The sequence below is a fragment of the Seriola lalandi genome, unplaced genomic scaffold (assembly GCF_002814215.2).
Source record: "Seriola lalandi dorsalis isolate HSWRI2012SDOR001 ecotype SW California unplaced genomic scaffold, Sedor1 jcf7180002054947, whole genome shotgun sequence".
Lineage (NCBI taxonomy): Eukaryota > Metazoa > Chordata > Actinopteri > Carangiformes > Carangidae > Seriola > Seriola lalandi.
In genome coordinates this window covers 1137755-1159656 of record NW_019525498.1, presented here as the reverse complement: position 1 = coordinate 1159656, position 21902 = coordinate 1137755, and the positions used below count along the sequence as shown (strand labels likewise).

The 21902-nt window shown below is 41.9% G+C and overlaps 2 protein-coding genes and 1 long non-coding RNA gene across 4 annotated transcripts; all 3 read right to left on the bottom strand.

Moving 5' to 3' along the window:
- Window positions 1–680: 680 nt before the first annotated feature.
- On the bottom strand, window positions 681–4224 carry LOC111645255 (B2 bradykinin receptor). The gene is made up of 2 exons (XM_023394378.2): window positions 4077–4224; window positions 681–2838 (listed from the first exon to the last, which is right to left on the bottom strand). Exon 2 carries the CDS (start codon window positions 2830–2832, stop codon window positions 1759–1761), a length of 1074 nt encoding a protein of 357 aa, XP_023250146.1. The 5' UTR covers window positions 2833–2838; window positions 4077–4224; the 3' UTR covers window positions 681–1758.
- Window positions 4225–4933: 709 nt separating this feature from the next.
- Window positions 4934–8747, bottom strand: LOC147817519 (uncharacterized). Its single transcript, XR_015436305.1, has 2 exons — window positions 8286–8747; window positions 4934–7634 (listed from the first exon to the last, which is right to left on the bottom strand). It is a non-coding gene; the product is annotated as an uncharacterized LOC147817519 (long non-coding RNA).
- A 1241-nt stretch (window positions 8748–9988) lies between these two features.
- bub1 (BUB1 mitotic checkpoint serine/threonine kinase) lies at window positions 9989–21427 on the bottom strand. Of its 2 annotated transcripts, none has more exons than XM_023394280.2 (24): window positions 21244–21427; window positions 21024–21083; window positions 20525–20666; window positions 20212–20408; window positions 19482–19522; window positions 19303–19382; window positions 19165–19214; window positions 18502–18686; window positions 18240–18358; window positions 17385–17872; window positions 16574–16614; window positions 16369–16488; window positions 15906–16016; window positions 15485–15566; window positions 15225–15303; window positions 14611–14788; window positions 14424–14490; window positions 13134–13984; window positions 12484–12584; window positions 12139–12300; window positions 11877–12034; window positions 11425–11602; window positions 11136–11242; window positions 9989–10451 (listed from the first exon to the last, which is right to left on the bottom strand). In XM_023394280.2, exons 1-24 carry the CDS (start codon window positions 21264–21266, stop codon window positions 10253–10255), a joined length of 3819 nt encoding a protein of 1272 aa, XP_023250048.1. In that variant the 5' UTR covers window positions 21267–21427; the 3' UTR covers window positions 9989–10252. The 2 variants fall into 2 exon arrangements, with proteins under 2 accessions (XP_023250048.1, XP_023250049.1); XM_023394281.2 differs by having other exon boundaries at window positions 19303–19379.
- Between the last annotated feature and the right edge of the window lie 475 nt (window positions 21428–21902).

The following is a 21902-nucleotide window of genomic DNA, read 5'->3' as shown; positions in this document are numbered from 1 at the left end:
TTAGTGTGGTCAGGTAGTCTGCCACAGTATAGTGTCTGTTTAGGGCACAATATGTCTCTAGTTTGTGTTGTGAGCGTGCAATATTATTCTGATGTATTTTTGTTTTTCTTTAGTTATACTTTGTTTGGGTCTAATCTTCTGAGTGATAGTGTAACTGCTCTGAGGCAGGTTGGGGTTTGTTATGAGATCTAATATATAGGGCATGTCTTTAGTGCAAACTGTGAAAACCATGGATAAATTGCATTAATTCCACCTTCTGTGCCAAAAAAACACACATTGATTGAAAAATGACTAACAACTAATGCAGTAAGACAATCGGATGTTTGCTTCTTTTAGGAACAATATGACCTTTGTTTAGTTCAGTCACATTTGTATAGTTAGACTTCATAATTATGCAATTAGTGATAGACAGAATAAGCTCAGACACAATGAAAGATCACATAAATCACATTGGGATTCATCTTCAGCACTCGCCAGTAGTAATTTAGCATCAAATACATCATAAATGGGGTTAGTCTTTTGAAGATAATATTTCTCAGTGCATCAACAAAACAATGGCAAAGGCAATAAGGTACAGACACAGGGCTAATAAATGCTAATAAACCCCTATAGGAATTACATGTGCACACAAGCTTCAGTAATTAGCTCAACAATAATAATTTGGAACAATGCACCAGACGTTTTAAATAGAGCTGCACAAATCAGCATTTTTTTTTATATAAAAAGACATAAATAATTACCCCAACCCTTCACCCGCAAACAAACCACAGAGTCATCACTCAGTTCAACAGAGCATTTGTGTCTTCTCTTTGTTCTGATTTAATGACTCAGCTCTCATCAACCTAATGTCCAACAGGCAGCTGTTTTCAGCAGGATAGCGCTGATAAGCCCACTGTACACTAGCTGCCCTGAGCCAACCAGCTGACAGTTAGACACTAAGTGGTGAACAGAAAACAGAGACACACTAGAATTACCTATTGCCTTGCGGTTGTATGCCTCAGCCACTCAGACTAATTTCAGGTTATGTCCCTGTTTATTCAGAATCATATAAAATATTAACCATTTATGTGAATCATAATTGCTGTGTAAAGTCTTGAGTAATAAGTGTGACCTTTGACCTTTGACCACTAAAATCTAACCATTTCATCTTTGAGTCCAAGTGAATGTTTGTACTAAATTGTACTTAAAAAGTTCTGTCAAAGCGTTACTGAGGTATTGTGTCCACAAGATTTTGACAGACAGACGTACGTATGAACAGACAGACAACCCGAAAACAATATGACTGACTTCCGCCGGCAAAACAAAGACCCAGAGAGTATCAATATCAGGGAGCATTGATGCTCATGATTAATACCTTGACATTTACCAATATTGAATAATTTCACTAATAATTAGGACCAAGCTATGCAAACCAAAGCTGTGCATTTTGAAAATGATAACTGCTCTAGGCTTACCGTGTTGTTTTAGCAGCTCTGCCTGTATGCGCTGTTCCAGGAGCACCAACAAAAAGAGTCAACGAAAACAGCAGTTTGTGCACATGATTACATTTACCAGATGGATGCAAACAAGACTCAAAATTAATGCTAATGCCTCTCTGTGTCTGCTCAATGTGTAAGTTAGCAACTGTTAACTGTTAACAATTTCACATATCAACTTAATAATCACTGCAGGAAAATACTCTCATCAAGTGATCGTAGTACAGTGTTAATTTTCAGTGTTAAGTCCCCACAGTAGCTGGTCATGATGTAGTTGTCATGGTCAAGATATTTCCAGTTTTTCAATACTGACATGCTGTATTTCATTGAGTCTGTTCACTGAAGTGAAGCTCACACTCAGGTAGCTCATGTCTTTTGACCAGGGGTTCAACGTTTTTCCAAACACCTCCTTTGCCTTTCTCCTAAAATGTTGCCCCACAATGACAAACAGGAAGGGGTTAAGAGCACTGTTGCTGTACCCCAGATATGTGGACAGTTGTATGCCAATGTCCAGGACATGTCCCCATAGGCACCCGGGCGTGACCTCGAAGTAATCCAGAGTGTCAAGAAAAAGCATCACCTGGTGTGGTGTCCAACAGAAGAGAAAGACGGCCAGCACGGCCAGAACCAGGTAGGCAGCCTTCCTCTCTGCCCTCACCCCAGGGAGTCCACTGGCTCCCCGGTCGTTCAGAGCAGCCACGATGTGACGAGTGCAGTAAACCACTACCAGAACGGGAATTAGAAAACCCATCACGTTCCTGCTGATGTTGTGGTGTAAGCTCCATGCTGGGTGGGGGTAGTCGAGAATGCAGGCATCCACACCGGCATCCTTTACGTATGTCACTGTGCGGAAGAGCAGGATGGGCAGACTGAAGAGGAAGCCCAGGATCCAGATCCCCAGGCAGATACGCTTGGCCCAGGCAGCTCTCCTCAGACGGCTAGAGCACAGGGGCTTCACCAGAGCCAAGTAGCGGTCCATACTAACCAGCATGAGGAACAGAACACTGCAGATGTAGTTCATAGAGATGACCACGTTGACTAGCTTACAAAGGATCTCTCCGAAGTCCCACTGGTAGCCTTGTGCGATGGTGACAGCCCAGAAGGGGAGGCAGGAGATCATGACGAGGTCAGCAGCCGCCAGGTTCCCCAGGTAGACATCAGCCACAGTGCAGGGTTTCCTCTGCAGGCAGAACACACAGAGAACCAGGCTGTTCCCCAACAGCCCCATCACACTGATCAAACCCAGGAAGGCCGGCTGCAGGGAGGACAGCCACAGCCAAGCTTCAGTGTAGTTACTGCAGGGGTCCAACTCTGGGCCCACAGTTGGGACCAACCAGTCTGATGCATTCACAGCCATTGGAAACTGTGAATGACAAAAAAACAGGGTCAACATAAGCAACCAGACAAGGTTCATGTATAATACAGAAATTACAGTAAGAAGAAAGGGAGAGAGGGACATGGACTCATATAATTGTGTCATCCTTAAATTGGACTGTACCATTTCTAAGTGTCTCGTGTCTAAGTGTCGCGGCTCTGTCCTTAAGTCTCTGCTGCCATGTGTCACACAAAGACTATAGGCTAAGTGTTGTAGCAGTAGCTCATTATGTAGCTTGTTAAATACACTTCACTTACAGTTACAGTAATTTACAGTTACGGTTTATCAAACTACTGTTAGCTAATGCATCCTTTCATTTCCAATGTTGACTTGTCATTTCATTACCAATATAAAATGTCATATTTGATTTAATTTTAGCACACACTGGTTCGCAGTCATGTGCAGTGGGACAATGGAGGATTATTATAGAGATACGTTTTGACATCAATATGGATCTCAGTTCATTGAAGCACAATCCTGGACTGTAGTGGGTTCCCTTTCACCCCGGAGAAATAGTTGATCTCCCCTTAGTGTCATAGTATAATTTGCACTCTGCCGGTACAGATAATCTTTCATTATTGCAGCTTTGATTAATTGCTGCTCTGTATCCATCTCTCTGTTTTTTCCTACACTGTAGCTTTATTTTACAGGTTTACAAACATTGATTTACAGCTATAGAATTATTTGTGAACATCACTTTAGCAGCTGGAAATCACTTTGACCCTAATTTGAGCCAATAGGAACGAGACAGCCTGTTGGATGAACAAGGTGTTTACAGTAGTAGAGATATGGTGTAATAAAAGCATGGAAAAACTGTGCTGCATAACTTTGGAAGAACACAGTTCCTGCATTCCTGTTTGAAAATGTTATCTCAGTATTAAATATTTCGATGAATACCTCTGCCTCCCTTATAAATTCATGCTGAAATGAGACACATTTCATCACCTACGAGAAACAGATACCATCGTAGAGCGGCTCAGCGATCTACTTTCCCTCTTGACGTATTGTGTAATATATAGTGAGAAATTCTGCCTATTTTGTTTTTTACTTATTACATTTTTGTTTGAGACTGTCCATGGCTTAGACAGCAGAAATTGCCTCATCACCATATCTGCATTTATTACAGATATACTGTTATTAATTAATTTGTTCAAAGCAGCTGTAAATGACAAAACGGGTCTAGAAACGAAAGGTCAGACACACCTTCCTTTCTATCTGCTACTAACCTTATGTCCGTGGCTCAGCCTTATCCATCCAGATTTGCCTGATGTTTGTACCCTGCAGATAATTGTTACGGTGGTCTCGCCTGCACTGAAGTGAACACTGGGAGGCTGCTCACTTTTATATGTGCAGACCCAGAGATCATCAGTGTGTCGTCACCCAACAGCTACTGCGCTGTGTTCTGGCTCACTGAAATGGTATGACTCAGTGACCGCTGAAAAATAGTGTTGGGGTTTAGTTACACAGATCTGGATTTTTGGCTTCTGTATCGAAAGCATCTGCTACAAATGGCCCAAGACAGCGAGGCAATGTGATTCATGATCAATGTCTCCAGGAGAGGAAACAGAAAGGGGTCCAGATTCCTGGACTGATGGGAAACTTTGAGTGTAAATAATAAATAATCCTCAGCAGCTGCCAAGGAGTCCATGAGCAAGAAAAAAAATTGCTGATGATTTTTATCTGCTTGTATTCTTTTATTTCATTTTCTCACAGCCTTTGAATCACACTCGGACGTCCTGCTGCCGAGGAAACAGTTGACAAATCAGAGCTTTGTAATTGAACCGTCTTCTCAGCAGTTGGATAGAGCACATTTGGAGCTGATCTCATTAAGTTTTCACAACCCAACCTTTTTAAAAAACTAGTAACAATATGTTCTGTATTAGACAGTAAACCCTAATTAGACACCATAAACCTAATTCATGCTGTGATTAAAAACCTTGTTTAATTCTGTGTTAGATCTAAAATATACAAAATTATACTGTAATTAGAAACTAAATAAGATGCTTTCCATGGCCACGATAAAACAGCATCAGAAGGCTTTTAGTCATTCTGAACTCGCGAAGCAAAGCACAAAAACCAGAGGTAAAAGGTGAAATAAGTTCTTTATTGTAATTATGGAGCAAGGGGAAGTTGATGGGGGAAGAAAAGGCTCAGGGCCGAGGGCAGAATGACGGAGAGGGGAAGTGTCCAGGGGTAGAACCGTTGTTGGGGAAAGGGATTGGGCCGTGACTCGCTGCAGGCGGTGAAGAGGGGAATGGGGATTCCTCTTCAGGCATAGAGCCACAGGTGACTGGAGTCCCAACAGACAGGTGAAGTGAGAACAGAGGTCACATGGACAGGCACCTAGAGCCGACTGCACAGTAAAAGAGCGCTTCCTTTGAGCGTTGCCAACGTCAAGTATTTCAATACACAATCAATCACAGATGCAGTTGAAAATGTGTTTGGATCAAATGGCCTGAACAACTTTCTGTGTGTGACTCAAGCTTGAGATGGGACCTCAGTAATAAGTGGTGTAGCTGCTGGCTTCAGTGTTTCTCTATAGTGAATCATCAGGGATCAACTTCTGCGTTTGGGTAAGAGTGAACTTGTACAGCTCTCTAAGAAAGTCTGCGAAAGCTTTGATGACGAACTTCACAGCTGTGTCAAGGTGCCGCCCAGCGTTGACACGGCAGATGTCGAACACTGATCAAAATCCATCATGATGTTGGAATTGATGCAGAGGTCGTTCTGCAAGAGTTTGATGTAACGTTCAGACGCAGAATGAACTTCAAACAGGCAGGAATACTATTTCATTTTGTTGTTGGTTTGATCTTACTGTTGCATATTGTTATAAGTAGTTGGCTAAGCAACTGTTCTGATGATGATGATGATGATGATGATGATGATGATGATGCTAAATGAGGGAATCTGTTGCTTCATGTCAACTTTTACTGCATGTTTAGTATATAATAGTATATTGTGGCCTATTGTTGTTATTTTTCAGGCCTGTTTGTTGGTCTTTGAAATGCAAGCGGTAAGATAATCAGAGTGTTATGGTGGTGTCACGTCACAACTTTAGGGCTAAAATACACAAATCAATCTCACTCTCTCTCTTTTGCTCACTCGTTCAATGAGTAGAACCTATGGCTCTCATTATTCATCTCAAATTGCTGGATTGGATTCCCCTGGACCACCTCCAAAGGTCTGGGCTGATCAGTACCATCAGTTTATTTTGATATGTTCAGCCTTTCCAACTGGACTTTCTTGTCAGTATTCATCTACGTATACCCATAAACTCTTTCCTTTACTCCTGTAGTTGGATGTTGGTTTGTCAGCATACCCTCATTTATCACATTAATCCATGCTACACTACAGGATGAAATGTTCCACACACACGACCAAGTGACTCACAGCTGACTTCTGATTTCCCGTCTTCTCTTTGTCTCAGTTTCCTCTCCCTCTCTCAGTCTAATCCTTTTTTCACTCCACTTCCTTCCGTCCTTTCCCAAATCAGGTTATGCAGCAGCGTGCAGGGAGGCTGGCCGCACAGCTGCAGATCAGTCTGTCATCACAGATGAATGACTTAATTAAGTTTTCAACAAGTGTGTATTAGGCGTGGACTGGTGGAGTCCAGCAGCGGAGCTTCACAGGCATATTTTTTTTTATAGATTTTATATTCTTTATCTGTGGTTTCTGCAGATTATATGCTTAAATGGACCAATGTTTATACATTCTGACAGAGTGTGAATTATACAGATCAGGATGTCAGCAGCTCCACGGTCTGAAATAAACTCTGCTAAAATATGCTCACAGAATAGCACTTTATAATGATAACATTTACTGAAACTGAAGTCCAGCAGAATAATAAACAAGGAGGAATTCACACTGGAAAGCCTGATGTTTGAGAGGAATCCAAGTATTCAGCCAGTCTGTGTTCAAAACTTCTCATTACGGACTTAAAGCCAGCGTATCCATATTTGGAGACTTGTTTCCATTTCCAGTTTATTTTTGAGCTTTTCTGTTTCTGTATGAAAATAAACTAGTTGTGAATATAACAAAACATGTACCTGAAATACACACAGATGCCTGAGAAGGTGTGCAGCTGTCAGCTCCTCTAGCCATGCACGGGTACGCTGTCATCCACCTTGCAAGTTCCTATAAATCTGTTGATGAATTTTATCCAAGAGAGACATTGTGATTATGATGAACAGAAAATCCCCAAATCAGGAGAGTGGTTCACAGCCACAGATTTCTAACCTCCTTAGATGCTTTGAGATAAAGATTAAAAACAAGAATTACCACCTTATAGTTGTTTCCTCCACCAACCAGCCAAGTTGCAGGAAATATGGTCACAATATCTCCTTCCTGAATTGCAGCAATGTCATTATGATACCTCATACCAATTCTCAGTGCCAGGGTATACACAGACAAACACACAAAAAATAATAGGCAAGCAGAACTCAGCACACAACAGCTCAGAGCCAATTTCCACAGTGTACTGCTGAAGAGCAGTGAAATGTCTTGATATATACAGAACAAAATGTCTCAAAACCACAACAGTTGAATAAACAGTGGGGAATGCACACCACAGCTCAAGCTGACCCTTGAGTCAGTCCTATCTGCGTCCGTGATTCACGCTCTGACAGTCACCAGGAGTCTGTTTTGCGTCCCGGAAGTTCAAGACGGAGTGATACCTCCTTGTACCAGGAGGCCAGAGAATCACCTCCCCTGCGCGGGATGGACGGGTGAAGACTGGACGGATATGGAGATTAAAATCACACACCTGTTGTTGATCATGTGCAAACCTGAAGAGGACACACTTCTTAATGTTTTGTTCGCTCATAGATTTGTAATATTTTGTTACAACAGTTAGTTCCGACCAATGAATTTGATTGGAGGAGAGACTTTCCACGAGCGCTGACAGACTTGTAGGTACATGTATCACTCCGCTTAACCGTCAATCAGCGTCACATTAACGGTCGTTATCTGTCTTAGATTGTAACAAACTTTGCAAAGATGAAAATATTTCCAGAAATGACATTTGAATTAAATAAAGTCCTGGTCGCCAGAAGAGGATGAAGGGGAGAGGCCTGGATACTTCAGCGCACACTTGAGGTAACGTTTACTTGTTTGCTTAGCAACAGTCCAGTTCCGGAACTATTTGTGTTGGCGTAGACACATGAATGATGAAATAAACAAACTAATCGTTATCTGTTGTTGCTTATTTAACTAATGTGACGCTCGTAGAACTGGAGTATAAACGAAATATCACACGAGAGGGAGTGATGTCGCACTCTACCGCTATTGCTTAATTAATGAACTGATAATTAATGAATATTGAATATGAATATTTTATTCAGCGTGTGAAACTGCTTTTATTCATGCCAGAGATTTCAGATTTCCAGTCAGTTAAAGGAAAAAAAGCCCATGAGTTCAGTTTTGATTTCATTGTTTACCTTATTTGTCCAAGATTGCAGTGTGTAGTGTCTGACTCCTCGGGGGCCGAGTTGTGAAACACCGGTGCTGCCAGGAATTGAGTGCGGAAATAGTGACGTTTAACTGCTGGCGTGTCGTCACGCTAATCACCCCTCCCTCTTCATGTGTGCGTCAGTGACGTGTATCGACGGACCCATGTACGTTCTTCTCCTCGCGCTAGAGATGCGCACGAGACAAACCGCAGCACTCCCTCAAAGGAGACAACAGATCACGTCTTATTGGACAGACAGATAGATAGTATATTGTATATAAAAACTAGAATCACCTCCTTGTGGTTGACCTTGACCTTTGACCTTTAACCACCAAAATCTAATCAGTTCATCCTTGAGTCCAAATTGGACATTTGTGCCAAATTGTGCAGGTGATGCTGCACCGTTGATGAGTGGGAAGGAATAATAAATTAAATCTATAAAGGCTGTCGTTTTCCTTCAAGGTCCGAAAAATAAAAATTTGACCAGATCAGGACCAGGTGGACTGAGTACATTAAACCTTTAAGGTCAGGTTTTAGTTGATTTGCTTGTAAGAATGAGTCAGGATGTAATGTGACCTGTATTATTTTATTTCATCAAACAGCTCCGTCTTTATTCTCTCTTCCCCCCCTCAAATCTTATTGTTATAAAAGGAAACCAGTGTAAGAGACTGAAGTGGCTCTCAAAAACACACTGCATAACTTTCTGTTTTAAATGCACACGATGTGATTCACCCTTACAGTAAAATTGTAATGTAGACTTTTCCAAATAAAAAAAGAATGTGTGGAGATTTAATATGTAGTGAGAAACAGTGACTGCTTCTTGTCCTCCATATCCCAGACCTTTAAGATAGAAACAGCTGACACTGACCAGCAGTCGACTACACATCTGGCTTAACTTGACCGGGGAATTTCCAAAACATCTTTACTTGCAAATGTTTCCAGCTTTCCTGGGACATTTGTCTTTCACGCTCGCTTCACTGTTAATCCTCAAAAAAACAGAAGCCTGGTGAATTAGTGCAGATCTTTTTCTAATTAAAGCATCTTAGCTTTGTTTCCCTTTGGATCTTCAGCGGAGTATTAAGGATTTGCTGAAGAGCTTTCAGCCGCATCCCGCTCTCTGAATGCAGCCGGCTCTGTCATTGCATTTCCTGTGTGGGATCTTCTGGCCGAATCATAAGTGATGAAAGTTTAGTAAGTGGACCTTTGTGTTTATCATCATCAGATTATTTCCAAAGGTCACGGATGAACATCCATGCACAGATCACAGGCTTCTGACTTATGTTACATTCATTAACCTGACAGAAATATAAACACGGAGAGAAGTCACTGAGTTATTCTGATGAGGTCTTTCCTCTGTTGTTGGCTAATGACAGAATTTAGAAGTCAATCAGCAGAAGCAGACCCGCTGCAGGGGGGAGATGAGCAGGCAGGACTGACAAAGAGAAAAGGAAAATGGCAAAATAATCTGTTCAATTTCCTTTTTATAGAAGGTGCAAAAAATTTGTCTTAAAAACATAATTATTAAATACTGAGGAAAAAAAGGAGCAGAGCACAAAAAACAAAAACAAGTTGTAGCTCAAAGTAGAAATAAGAAAAAACAAAAGAAAAGCGTTGAATCAGATATGAACTCATATCTGCAGACTAGCTTCAATAAATCCTCCAACTATAGATCAAAACACAAAGATAATCTACTGCACTTCAACACAAAGTTTATTCTTTTAAGAAAAAAAAAATTCTCACAAGGTAAAAGCAGAAAAAATGTAATTGTAAAAAGCAACTAAATAATAATTACATTTATTTTTAAAAATATGTACAAATTCAGTTTAAACTAAGTCAGTCGCTCAAATCCTCCTCCAGTGACATTTTCACCACATTTTTAAAACTGAACTGATTTTTCTGAAACAGTTTGAACCAGTTTAAAAAAAGGAGGATAAGAAGAAGTTAAAGCCGTTGTCTTCATCTCCGAGCGGCTTTGCGGTTCTCCAGCAGCAGAACCACCAGGCGGCTCTTGAGCGAGGACAGTTTCCTGCCGTAGTTCTCCTGCAGGACCGACGTCAGTTTGCAGCGGAGGCTCCGCAGGCTCGGCAGGGCGCCGCAGTCCGGCACGTTCAGCAGCGTGTGGAAGAACTCCATCCACAGGTCGCTGTGGGGGTTTCTGTGGGACGGAGAGGGACAAGACTTTGTGAGGCGTTTTAAGGATCAATGATTTCAGTGGGAACAGATTTACAGATGCAGCTTTTAAATAGTAATTTCATAAAACAGCTGCTCACTCTAGTTTTTATCAAACAGAAAGAAGAAAATAGTGCATTTGTTTGGGACTATTTTCAGCTGTGGATTAATCCACATTTGGTTCTCTAGTGAGTATTTACAGCAGGACGGTGTGCGGGACTGAGTCTAAATAAACTACAGTGTCTGTGTTCATGGGCTGCGATTTATACATGGACATCATGACATCACCCACAGGTTTCTGAAGAGCAGTTTTGAAGCTCAGAGTGAGCTGCTTCACCATTGCCATCTTGGCAGAGTCTGACTCCGCCCCTAACTCCCAGCTAATCCAAAAATTGGCAAAGAGGAGGGGCGTGTGTGGGGCTGAGACGTCAGTGCATTTTAACATGGGAGTCTATGGGGATTGACTCACTGTTGGAGTCAGACTCTAGTGGTCATTCGAGGAACTGCAGTTTTTGGCTTTTCATTTTTCAGCCTCTGAAGTTGCTGCTTGGATTTATACAGCAACACACACACACATCTGTAGTGAGCTAATGCTGGTTTACATATTGACCAATGATTGATTAGTTTATCTTGGAAGGAGGGTGTGTGTGTGTGTGTGTGTGTGTGTTACCTTCTAAACACTGCATTTGACTTCCAGACGCCGTCTTCATTTGTGACTTGCATGTATGTCCCAAACAGCAAACAGTGCACAGTCCCTGCTATTCCAAAGTAGTCGGTCTGCGAACACACAAGACACAGTAAGACCTCTGAAATAACATTTCCTCAAAGTGCATTAACATATTTTCTGTCTACATTAGTCCGTTTTTTTAACCAACGTCTGAATTTGTTGAATACATCATCAGTTTACACGTTTCTATAATCATACATCAATCATACAACACACTCCTGTGCGTCTTCACCTGATAGTTCCAGGGTTTCCCGCTGAGCATCTCCGTGCACTGGAAGCCTGACGTCAAGCACTTGGAAGTGAAAGCAGTGCCTTGTGGGAAAAGCTCCATGTCAATGCTCTGCCCCAGGTCGATGAGGACGAGGCCGTGGTCCATGTTCTCCGCATCAAAACACTTGTTGTCCAAGAACCTGAAACATGACGACAGCACTGATCATGAGGTGTTCCTGCAGACTGCTGTAGAGAAAACATAACGTTCATTATTTTATTTTTCATTATTGCTCTTTCAAAATTATTTAGCGTGAAGTGGTGTTACCCCTTTACATACTTAATTTTTTTCCCAAAAAGCCCCTTGTGACAAATCTAGCGACTTTTTGTACAAACCATGGCGACTTTCCTTAGAAGAGTCAGACACACGGCAACTGACGTGATCATTTCACAGTGAATATCATCGTCGAACGTTACCTCTCTCCCAGCAGGAAGTTGTCCGGTTTGATGTCGGCGTGGATGATGCGGACGCCGTGCAGCTGCTCCACCATGTGCAGAATACAGATGGTGAAGTACATGACCAGAGGCTGAGGCATCACCTTGTCGCTCAGGGTTTTATACATGTTCACTGCGTTCTGAGAGCAGAGCCACAGAGTCAGGAGAAGATAGCGTTCATATTAACTTCATATTATTGTGTCACATGCAGGGATCTATGAAGAGATTAAAGCCGTGAACGCACCAGCAGAGTCCCGTGGTTGTGCAGCTCCCCGAGCAGCACACTTCCGTTGTGGAAGAGGTGAGCTGAGCGGATGCTGCTGTACAGGTGACGGATGTCGGGCTGTAGCCGAGCGTCCAGCTGTGTGTTGATGTAAAACTCCCAGGGATTGGCTGGTTTCTGAACCTGCGTTAATGTCAATCACGAGGAGGAAACAGGAAGATGTTCAGTAAAACATGGCCGAACCAGACACTTCATGTCTCTATTAAACGTTTTACTCTTTTAGCGCCAGAGAAGACTTTATATATTTTATATTATTAAAATATTTAGATGGTGCTCTGTCTTTATCTCCAATCTCCACCTTCTTACCTTTAAAACCATCCTCTCTGAGGTCATGGGGTCAGTCGCCTGGTAGACTGTTGCAAAAGCACCTTGGCCGAGGATGCAGTCGACCTGCAGGGAAGCCTTTCCTGTTGGAGGACAAACATCATCAGTTTAACACTGAGGTGGAAACTTTTATTCACTTCAGCTTAAAACAAATATAACTTCATAACAGTATTAACCACCGCCTTGTCTGGAACCTGAATTTTGCTTGAATTTGATTTAAAAAAAAAAAAAAGAAGAAGATTCTTTTACCAAATTAATAAATAATGAATAATTTTGGGAATTATTTCTAAGCTTCACATTAGCGCCGTCTTTGTGGTGTTTTATATGATTTCGGGTTGTGGTTGTTGTTAATTTCTTTCTAGACATTGAAGGGACAGTTAAACTCTTTCATCTTGTCACCATGACGATGTTACCAGGCAACCAGCAACTTGTAGTTGTCGTTTTATGTGACTTGTCACAACTTCCATTTTTTAAGCAAACTGTTCCCCTCTATTTCCAGTCTTTATGCTTATAAACGAGTACTGAACAGACAAAGACTGGCATCCATCTTCTCATCTAACCCTAACTAATAATGATTATGTTACTCAATCAATTGGTCAAATAAAAATGATAACCGCAGCCCTCTTCCTCACCCATGCTGAGGGTCATCTTTGGGGTGATGTTGGGCATGTTGCACTGCCAGGTGATGCAGCGGGGGTGAGAGGTGAGGGGCGGGGTGAGAGTCGACAGCAGATCAGAGATCAGTTCGTTATCCCAGGGGTCTGACACCAGCTGGACCGCTCTGCTCCTGGCTGCCCTCGGTGCTGTGGCGTTCATGGACACGTCAGCGCAGGGTGTCAGCCCTCTGTCTGGACTCATCATGGGCTCATCCACGTTGCTGAAAGGTGGCGGCTGCATTGGGCTCATGGGCACGTCGGCACAGAGCTGAGGCTGCTCTGGACTCATGGGAACGTCCAGTATCTTGTTGGGAACAGTCTTGTGTCGACAAGGACTCAGGAAGGCGTCCAGATCCGGCTGGACTGTGAGCTCAGGACTTCTGATGGCCAGCCAGTCCAGTTTCAGAGCGCCCTCCGGACTCACGGGAACATCGTAGTCTGGTTTCTGGGCTGGCTCTGGACTGGCGGGTTTGTCTACGTCTTCCAGGATTTTAAAAGTTTCGCTTCTGGGTCCGACTGAACTCTCCAGTTTCTGTGAGACCAGAGAGGCTCGTCTGGGGGGCTGCTCTGGACTCTTGTACACCTCCCAGACAGGTCCCGTGGTCCTGGGGATGGAGGCGTCGGCCACACAGAGTGTCTGGTCTCTGAAGGAGAGCACGGCGGGAGGAGGGGGCTGCACCATGGTGATGGAGGAGGTGGTGAGGCAGTGTGGGGCGGCGGCGAGCCCTTCGCCGACGATGGTGCCGTGTCTCGCTGAGGAAGGAAGAAGCTGACTGACGGCTGTTTCAGAGAGTTTCTCCTCACACGGACTCTGCTCAATGATGGGACTGAGGGCGGGAAGAGAGAACACAAAGACTCAGGGAGGCTTTTATGAGATTATATCAACACTTACACTTTGAATGGCCTTTAGATTGTGTTATTTTATCACTTAATTGTTTTTGCTAGAAAACAAAGAAGATTTAATATCTTTTCCACAGCGGAATAAATGTTTGTGAAGCTGGGCGACAATCACAATATTAGTCCTTTTTCTAATATTGATGCATCTCTCTGTAACAAACAGCACAATCACATTTAAAACCGTTTTATCAGTTAATGGTTTTAAATATTTAACATCAAGATGTCATTAATGGTGGAGTCTTTTCTGAACTAGTGTTGTGGGATGTGCGTTGTTTTTTTGTTTAGCTCTGCATGCTAACAATTAAAATAAATAATATGAATAAATATGATTGTTAAAACTTCTTAAAGGAAAGCAGATATCTTGAATACCTGAGTTTTTTGGTCTGACGCCTGATAAAAGCATCGTCATCAGCATCGCCGCCGTCACAGTTGTTCTCTGGAAGGTGGAAAAATCATTTTAGAATAAATCATTTTCTTCATACGTGATAAGAGCCACAGCGCCGTGAGCATATCCAAGTTGGGTACTGGATTATCTGTCGTTAGAAACTGCAGGTACCTTGGTCCTGGAAAAAGTTGCCGTTGAACGGAGTTTTGTGTGTGAACGGCGTGGAGACAAACTGGGCCAGCATGGCGAAGTCCGTGGTGCTGTTGGGACAAGCGGCAAGAGAGTGGAGGGAGTTGTAGCCCGCTCCCCACATGGTGCTCTCATCTGGGATCAGGTCCGGAGGGGTGTCCTGATCGGTGAACACAGAGAAGCATCATCAACAGCCGACATAGGAAATAACTCTCTCTTTACACGCCAACCAAACACTGACCCCTGCTGTTACCGATAAAAAACAAGGTGTTGACATGAAGGTAAAAAACACGTTTTGAATAATTTCTTACAGTAGTACATTCAGAAAGTATTCAGACCCCTTTTTTACTTTTTTCACATTTTGTCATGTTGCATTTAAATTAATTTATCCCTCATCAAGCTACACTCAATATCCCAGGATGACGAAGACAAAACAGAATTTTTGAATATTTTTTGCAAATTTATTAAAATGAAAATCTCTGTAAATCTCTTTTGTCTGTGAACTATTACTGTATTTTCTTGGTAGGACAGTTGATGTCCGAGATATCCACGTCTATGTCACACAAACTTGACGCATCAGTTGTGTCAGTACTCACGTTGGGTTTGTCCGTCTTAGGGATTTCAGCCAGAGCTCTGATTGGTTTAGGCTTCTCCCCTGCAGAGGCAGCAGCAGCACTGAGCACAAAGACACAGGAATATTATTCATTTAAATTTTCATTCCAAATATTTATTTAATTCATCACACAATCACTGAAAAGAATACAAGTCGTCACACACTTAGGCCATTTAGTGGATGCTCATTAAACCTGACAGAATTAGAAAATCTTCAGTTCTGTGTCCTGAAATACATATTTACCTTCCGTTTTCTTTGTCGTTGTCGTCCTGGAAGATGGGGAACGGGGTCGCTGCCGGAGGATTTGTGAGCGTGGAGGTGCTTCCTTCAAATCATTGAAAGACAGAAACATTATGATACTCGGCAGAAAATAGCAGCAAAACTGCTCCACCAACAACTGCAGACTCGTGTACAGAAAAACTCAGGCTTTGTTTTCATGTGCACTTTGTTGTATTTTGCCTCAAAAGGGTTTTTATATCTACATTCAACTTTTTGGAAAGTGGAATATTCTTAGAACTTAATTCAAATAGTCAATCAGTGAGTCACAAAGTTTATTTTAGGCACTGGTGACTGATGCAGGAACGCTGGAAAGTCACCACATTCCAGTTAGATTTAATAAAGATTATCATCATCATTGACGTGTTCCTGTTTACAGTATATTTACCAAATCTTTGGTATCTGGCGTCAAACTCCTTCTCAGCCGTGTGGAGCGCTGATGTGTTGGTGAACGGATCCTCTAACAGAGTCGGAGCCTGGAACATGTCCATGATGACGTCTGGGTGATACAAAACCACATCAAATGTTATTCACATGCAATTTAAACAGACAGAGCCAGAGTATGAACGACAAAATTAATGATGTCATTATTTTTGCATTAGTTAATGTATTTATTTATCATTACTACATTAATCAATTTATACTTGTACAGTTTTGTCCTTCTTACTAGAGGCTGTTGTTTTTGAATCCTAACAGTTGACAAAATTAACATTGAGCAGGAAGAAAAAATTGTGCAAAAAGTGCAATAACAAAATCTGTGCATATCTTTAACTACCTCCTACAAAAAAAAAAAAGGTATACAAGAACTGTAAACCCCCGTTCACCAAAAGACACGAGGCCGCGGTGCTCACCCAGTGCTTCCCGTGTGTTGACGGTGGGTGACGGCAGCACCCTTGACGGTGTGGCCTGAACAAAGCCCAGTGAATTGTTAGGAGTGACGTGAGACAGGTTAACTGCACCCCCCTGTGACACTGATGGAGAAAACAGAGAGGGTTTGAAAACATTCACAAGAAGCTGCAGTCACAGAGCTTACATGTGAACAGCTGCTTTACTTACTATTGAGTTTCTCCTCGGGCTCTTGGAGCTGACTGACATCCCTGAGAAAACAGAAAAAGAAGCCCCACTTTTAAAAGTTTTGCCATTTATTGCTGAAGGCATCTAGCCGTGCAGATGGTTTCAGTTTTTTTGGGTTTTAGAGCTCCACACAGTCTACAGGTCTGTGTCCATGTGTAGTGTGATTATAGATCAGCTCTAGCTTCTATATTAATACTGTGAAAGTATCAAAGCCTCAGTCCACAGAGAAATGCACACAGCCTGTATTCAGAAACTGAGCCTTAAAACCAGCCGTCAGGACTTCTGGAACTTTGTGATGTCACAACAAAGCAGTCACCAAGCCCCGCCCACCTGGACCCACCATCCAAACCTTTACAGGATTTGGTGTTTTTACTAAAATCTGCTGTATTTTTATTGGATCACTCAGAAAAGAGTCAGCCAATCAGAAGAGAGGCTCAGAGCCTCCTCTCTTCTGATTGGCTCACCGACCTGTTGTTACTAGAGCTGCAGAGAGAAGCCTGAGAGAGGAGATGTGAAACTACACTGAGATGGTTTTTGGTTCTTAAACCACAAATATATCTTCTTATGGATCAACACTTCAAATAAAACACAGGAGAAGAAGAAAATATGGAGCTTTAAGTTTCTGATATATATATATATATATATATATATATATATATATATATATAAAATAAAACAGTAAATAAAAGTAAATAAAATGTTTGCGTGACAGCAAAGTGTCGTTACAGAAACAAAGTTGTAATGTTGTAATTTTACATCTGAAATCTTTTGAGCACATTTAGAAGCGACTCACTGATGAGTGGTGTTTTGCTCCGCGGGTCGACAGCTCTCCCAGCTGCGGGGCTGAACTGCAGCGTTCTGGCAGAGAACATCATTGTTCACGGCACAGACACCATCCGCTCTGTGCAGGGACAGGTTCATCTGCTGGAAGCTCACAGGCCGCTGAACCGACTGAGGCTCAACCATCGAGGTCTGGACGACGGACGCCTGGTCTGTGGACACTGAAGCCGCTGCTGATGCTGGTAAATGAACACTCCTGTCAGCCAGGACAGAGGCATGATGGGATACCTCTGAGCTCAGAGCGTAAGTGTCGACGGGCCTGATGTGGTTTTGCTGCAGAGGAGGTTCTGGGACGGCGGCGTCTGGGATGAAGGTCGGCTCGGTGTGTAATCTCAAGCCGAGAGAGCGCCGGCTGCTCAGACGGTTGGAGGGCCGAGGACGAGCAAGAGGCAGCTGGGGGGGGTCGGGGTTCACACTGGGGGCCGTTTCTACAACAGGAAGCTGTAACACAGAAAGTAACATTCATGGTTTCATTCAATTTCTGCTGTTGTCGCGTAACTAAGACGATTTCTGTTGCTTTTTTAATATCATACACTCACCAAGCTTTATGTTTTCTAGCGTTCGTTACCAGGACGTTGACAGTGGGAGACTGAATATTGTTCTGTTAGCAGGTACACATTCTGCCTTTTTGTTTAATTTACATGTAAAATAATCTGTCAGTCTGCTGTATCCACAGTACACAACTGCAATTACAATTTACTCCCATATATAGGTTGAGTTTGGGCTGTAACCCAAGAACAGTGACGGTTCACCGTGGCATTAAATGTAGTGTAGTTTATTAAAAAAATAGTTGAACTAGCAGTCTCACCCTCTGTGATGAAGTCTGGCTGGTTAACCCTCCACAGGCCTCCAGACTGTGGTCTAATCTCTGCAACATGGACTCCATGCGGCGGATGCCCTCCTCGTGCTCCATCAGACACTTCTCCACTTCGAAAAAAGATGTTACAACAAAGTTAATAACTCACTAAATACACAACAACACATGATTGTTTTCTGTAGTTGAGATTCATTTTTACGTCTTAATTATCTCACAGCACTTCATGTTATTTTCCCTCTGCAGTTGGACTCACTCATTTCTCTGTGCTGCTTCTCCTGCCTCTCCTGGAGCTGACGGAAGTATTTGGCAGCTCGGACCTCCTCGAAGGAAAATTCAGACCCTTCACAGACCAGTTCGTCCTTCATGTACGCTGCCACCGTCTGAACGCTGGAGCCTTGACCGGAGGGAATCGCTCCTGAGGTCTCAGAGCGGGAGACTCTGCAGAGGAGAACACAGGTCAGAGGATAATCATATCTAGCTTTGGTGGACGTATGTTTCTAAAGCACTTTGCTGCTTTCACAGTGCACACGCTGTGCTGGTGACCAATCAGGAATCATACCTGTAAGTCTACATGATAAAATATGTAAGTATGTAAGTCTCGTTTGGTCCGATGGGCAGATCGAAAAATTCACGTTCAAATCATTGACAACAAAGAAAATCACATTTGAGAAACTGGACCTGGAATCTCTCTGCTGATTAATTTTCTGTTGATCAATAATTGAATATAAATCCAACATGGTCACAGACATGACAACTTTTGTTTTATTGTGTCTTTATTCTGTTTCTCTGTTTTAACATCCTCTTGCCATCATTTGTTTATCCTTCAAAACATTTCAGTCTTTGGTCGCCACCTGCTGGCCGACTGACAGAACCAGAGACTTCATCTTACAGGAAACAAACAGTGGTTTTCACTTACATGATGGTTGTTTTAACTGCAGCAGGTTTGGACAGACAGTCCACAGAGGCCTTTAACAGAGGACAGAGAGTAAGTGGGTTTGAAAAGACAACAACAACAACAACTCATTAAACAATTGTTGTGGAGATTCACACACACCTTGCTCTGAGTGGCTGGTTCTCTGTAGGATGAAATCTGATTGGTTAAATTGGAGTTCTGTAAAGGATTTCGACCTCCTGCTATATAAAAAACCAAATAAATAAAAATCAAACAGTTGCTGACATGTTATATTGGACATTTTAAAGAAACAAATAAGTAAGCAAGTAAATATATCTCACCTGATCCTGGTGTCTGGTTCCTGGTTCTTGTTTGAAACTGCCTGCAGATCAGATTTACTATTTTTTAGCAACTCAAGTCACTTTTATTCATATAAAACATTTTAAAACAACAGGAGTTGACCAGAAGTGCTTTACAATCCCATCAAAGTTCTTGTTGTGCAGATATGGTGAGATATTATTCTAACAATAACTGTATTATTCTAAAATGTTAAGTACACACTCAGACAACTATGTAACGTATGTAATGATTAAGTGTAAGACCATACAGTAAAGTCTGACATTCATACATTATAAATTAGTTTTTCAGTTTTCGCTCCACAAAACTTAAAAAAAAAAAAACTATTGGTTAGATAAAGATAGGTGAAAACCTTTAGATTTTGGACACAAGCATTTTTGCCAAAAAACAAACAAACCTCCTCATGTCCTGGTAAAAAAAACAACAACAAATCAACAAGATCAATAAACTTGGTCCAGACTAAAGTGTACTTGTAGATATCGAGAACTCAAACGAACTATGGGCCCAGTCAGCAACAACAATCAGCAGAAACACAGTCTGTCTGATTTCTGTGCGTTTTTGGTGAGTGATTTGAAAACAAAACACCAAACCTGGGCAATTAAATTGACTCTAGAAGACTAAAGAACAACCATACAAACAGATGAAAAACAGGCAAACCGGAGTATTTTCCATGAGCAGCAGCTCTACCCTGTATCACAGTATCTGTGTTGTTACCTGTATTCGTGGAGAACAGTGTCAGCTGGCTGGGCTTGGTTCTCCACTGCTTTCTGGTACACAGCATCGGCCTGTTCATTAAGGCCCCTCTGCTCAAACTGCTGTGCCCAGGCCACGTACAGCGCAGCAGTCCTGGTGCCGATGCCCTTACTGAAGACGTGACTGTACAGAGCTATGGGGTCGGAATAATAACTGGCCTGGAAGACAGTAGTTAAAATGAAGAAAAATAATCATGAGGGTTCAGCAGTCTGAAAAGAAATTGAACTCGGTTTGTGTGATTCCTGCCTGAGAGTAATAGTTGACTCAGACTTACACATTTGATGCAGTAGTTCACATATCTGATGTCATTTGCGTATCGCTCCACGTTCAAAAATGTCTGCACAAGAGTGTCAAACACCACAGACATCCCAGTGCCACTGTCTGCAGGTAATCTCTGCTCCAGGTACTCCACAAACCTGAGAACATATACAGTGAAGTGTGAACTCAGCTGATCAAACGTGATGATTTGCTGCTTTTTTCGGGATAATTATTTAAATAATCACAATTACAAAAATATTGGTTGACAAAACAACCCGTTTGAATGCCTCACTTTGGGTGACAGGAGTCGTTTTTATTAAGATAGTTTAAAGGAACTTTCATGATTATATTTACATCGTTTTACTTATGTTGGGTTTTAAGTGCAGGTGTTGTAATGGAGTATTTCCACATTGTGGTATTAGTACTTTCACTTAAAAAACGTCAAGTTCACGTTTCTCAGGTCAATCTAAATCATTAGCTAGCTAACGCTAACAGTCAAAATGAATGCTACTCACTTGTCCCATGGATCCAGAGGGTCGTCTCCTGTGTATGAGCTAAATCTGGCTTCAAAACACCTACGAAGTAAAAGTATAGATAGATTCAAGGAAATTGGCATCACATCTGATAGTTTTGTCTTGTTTAAATTAGTTAAAAAAGAGCGATACATTCGTACCGCTGAAGTTAACCACTAGCAATAAGCTAACACCGCGTACATCATGTCCAATGCTGACTTACTGTAAATACGTGGCGATATCCATTTCGCTTTGAGATTAAAAGGTCGTTTATAATCGCAAACGTAAAAATGGTTATCTCCGGACTCTATCAATTTGTTTTACTAGGTGGTTGGTTAACTTTACAAACACATTTCAGCAGAGAATTTGTATCGCTAAGTTTGTTTGTCTACTCCAAGTTGCGTCTGTTGTTCCTACGACATTTGAAATTTCGCGCTCAGCCAATAGCAACGCGAGCGTTCCACAGTGTCAAAAAGCCACGCCCCCAAGATGTGACGAAACATCCGGGGTAAAAATACATTTAAAAAATACACAAAAATAAATTAAAAAATTAAAAAATAGAGAAAAGCACTACACCTTTGGTCAGTGACAAAGAACTAATAAAGTGATGCAACTTCTTTTTTTTTTATTGATTGATGTAATGATTGTTTTCTCAATCAACTAATTATTTGTTGTGTTTGTTACAATATACTGAAAATGCCCTTTATAATTTTCACTTTCCAAGTTGACAACTTCAGAAAATCGCCGCATTTCAGAAGCAGAGATTGTTTGGATCTTTTGATTGAAAAGTGACCAATAATCGACTGACAAAGTCATTGCTAATTAATTTTCTGGCATTCAACCAATCGACTAATCGTTTTGGCTCTAACAGAGTTTGACAGT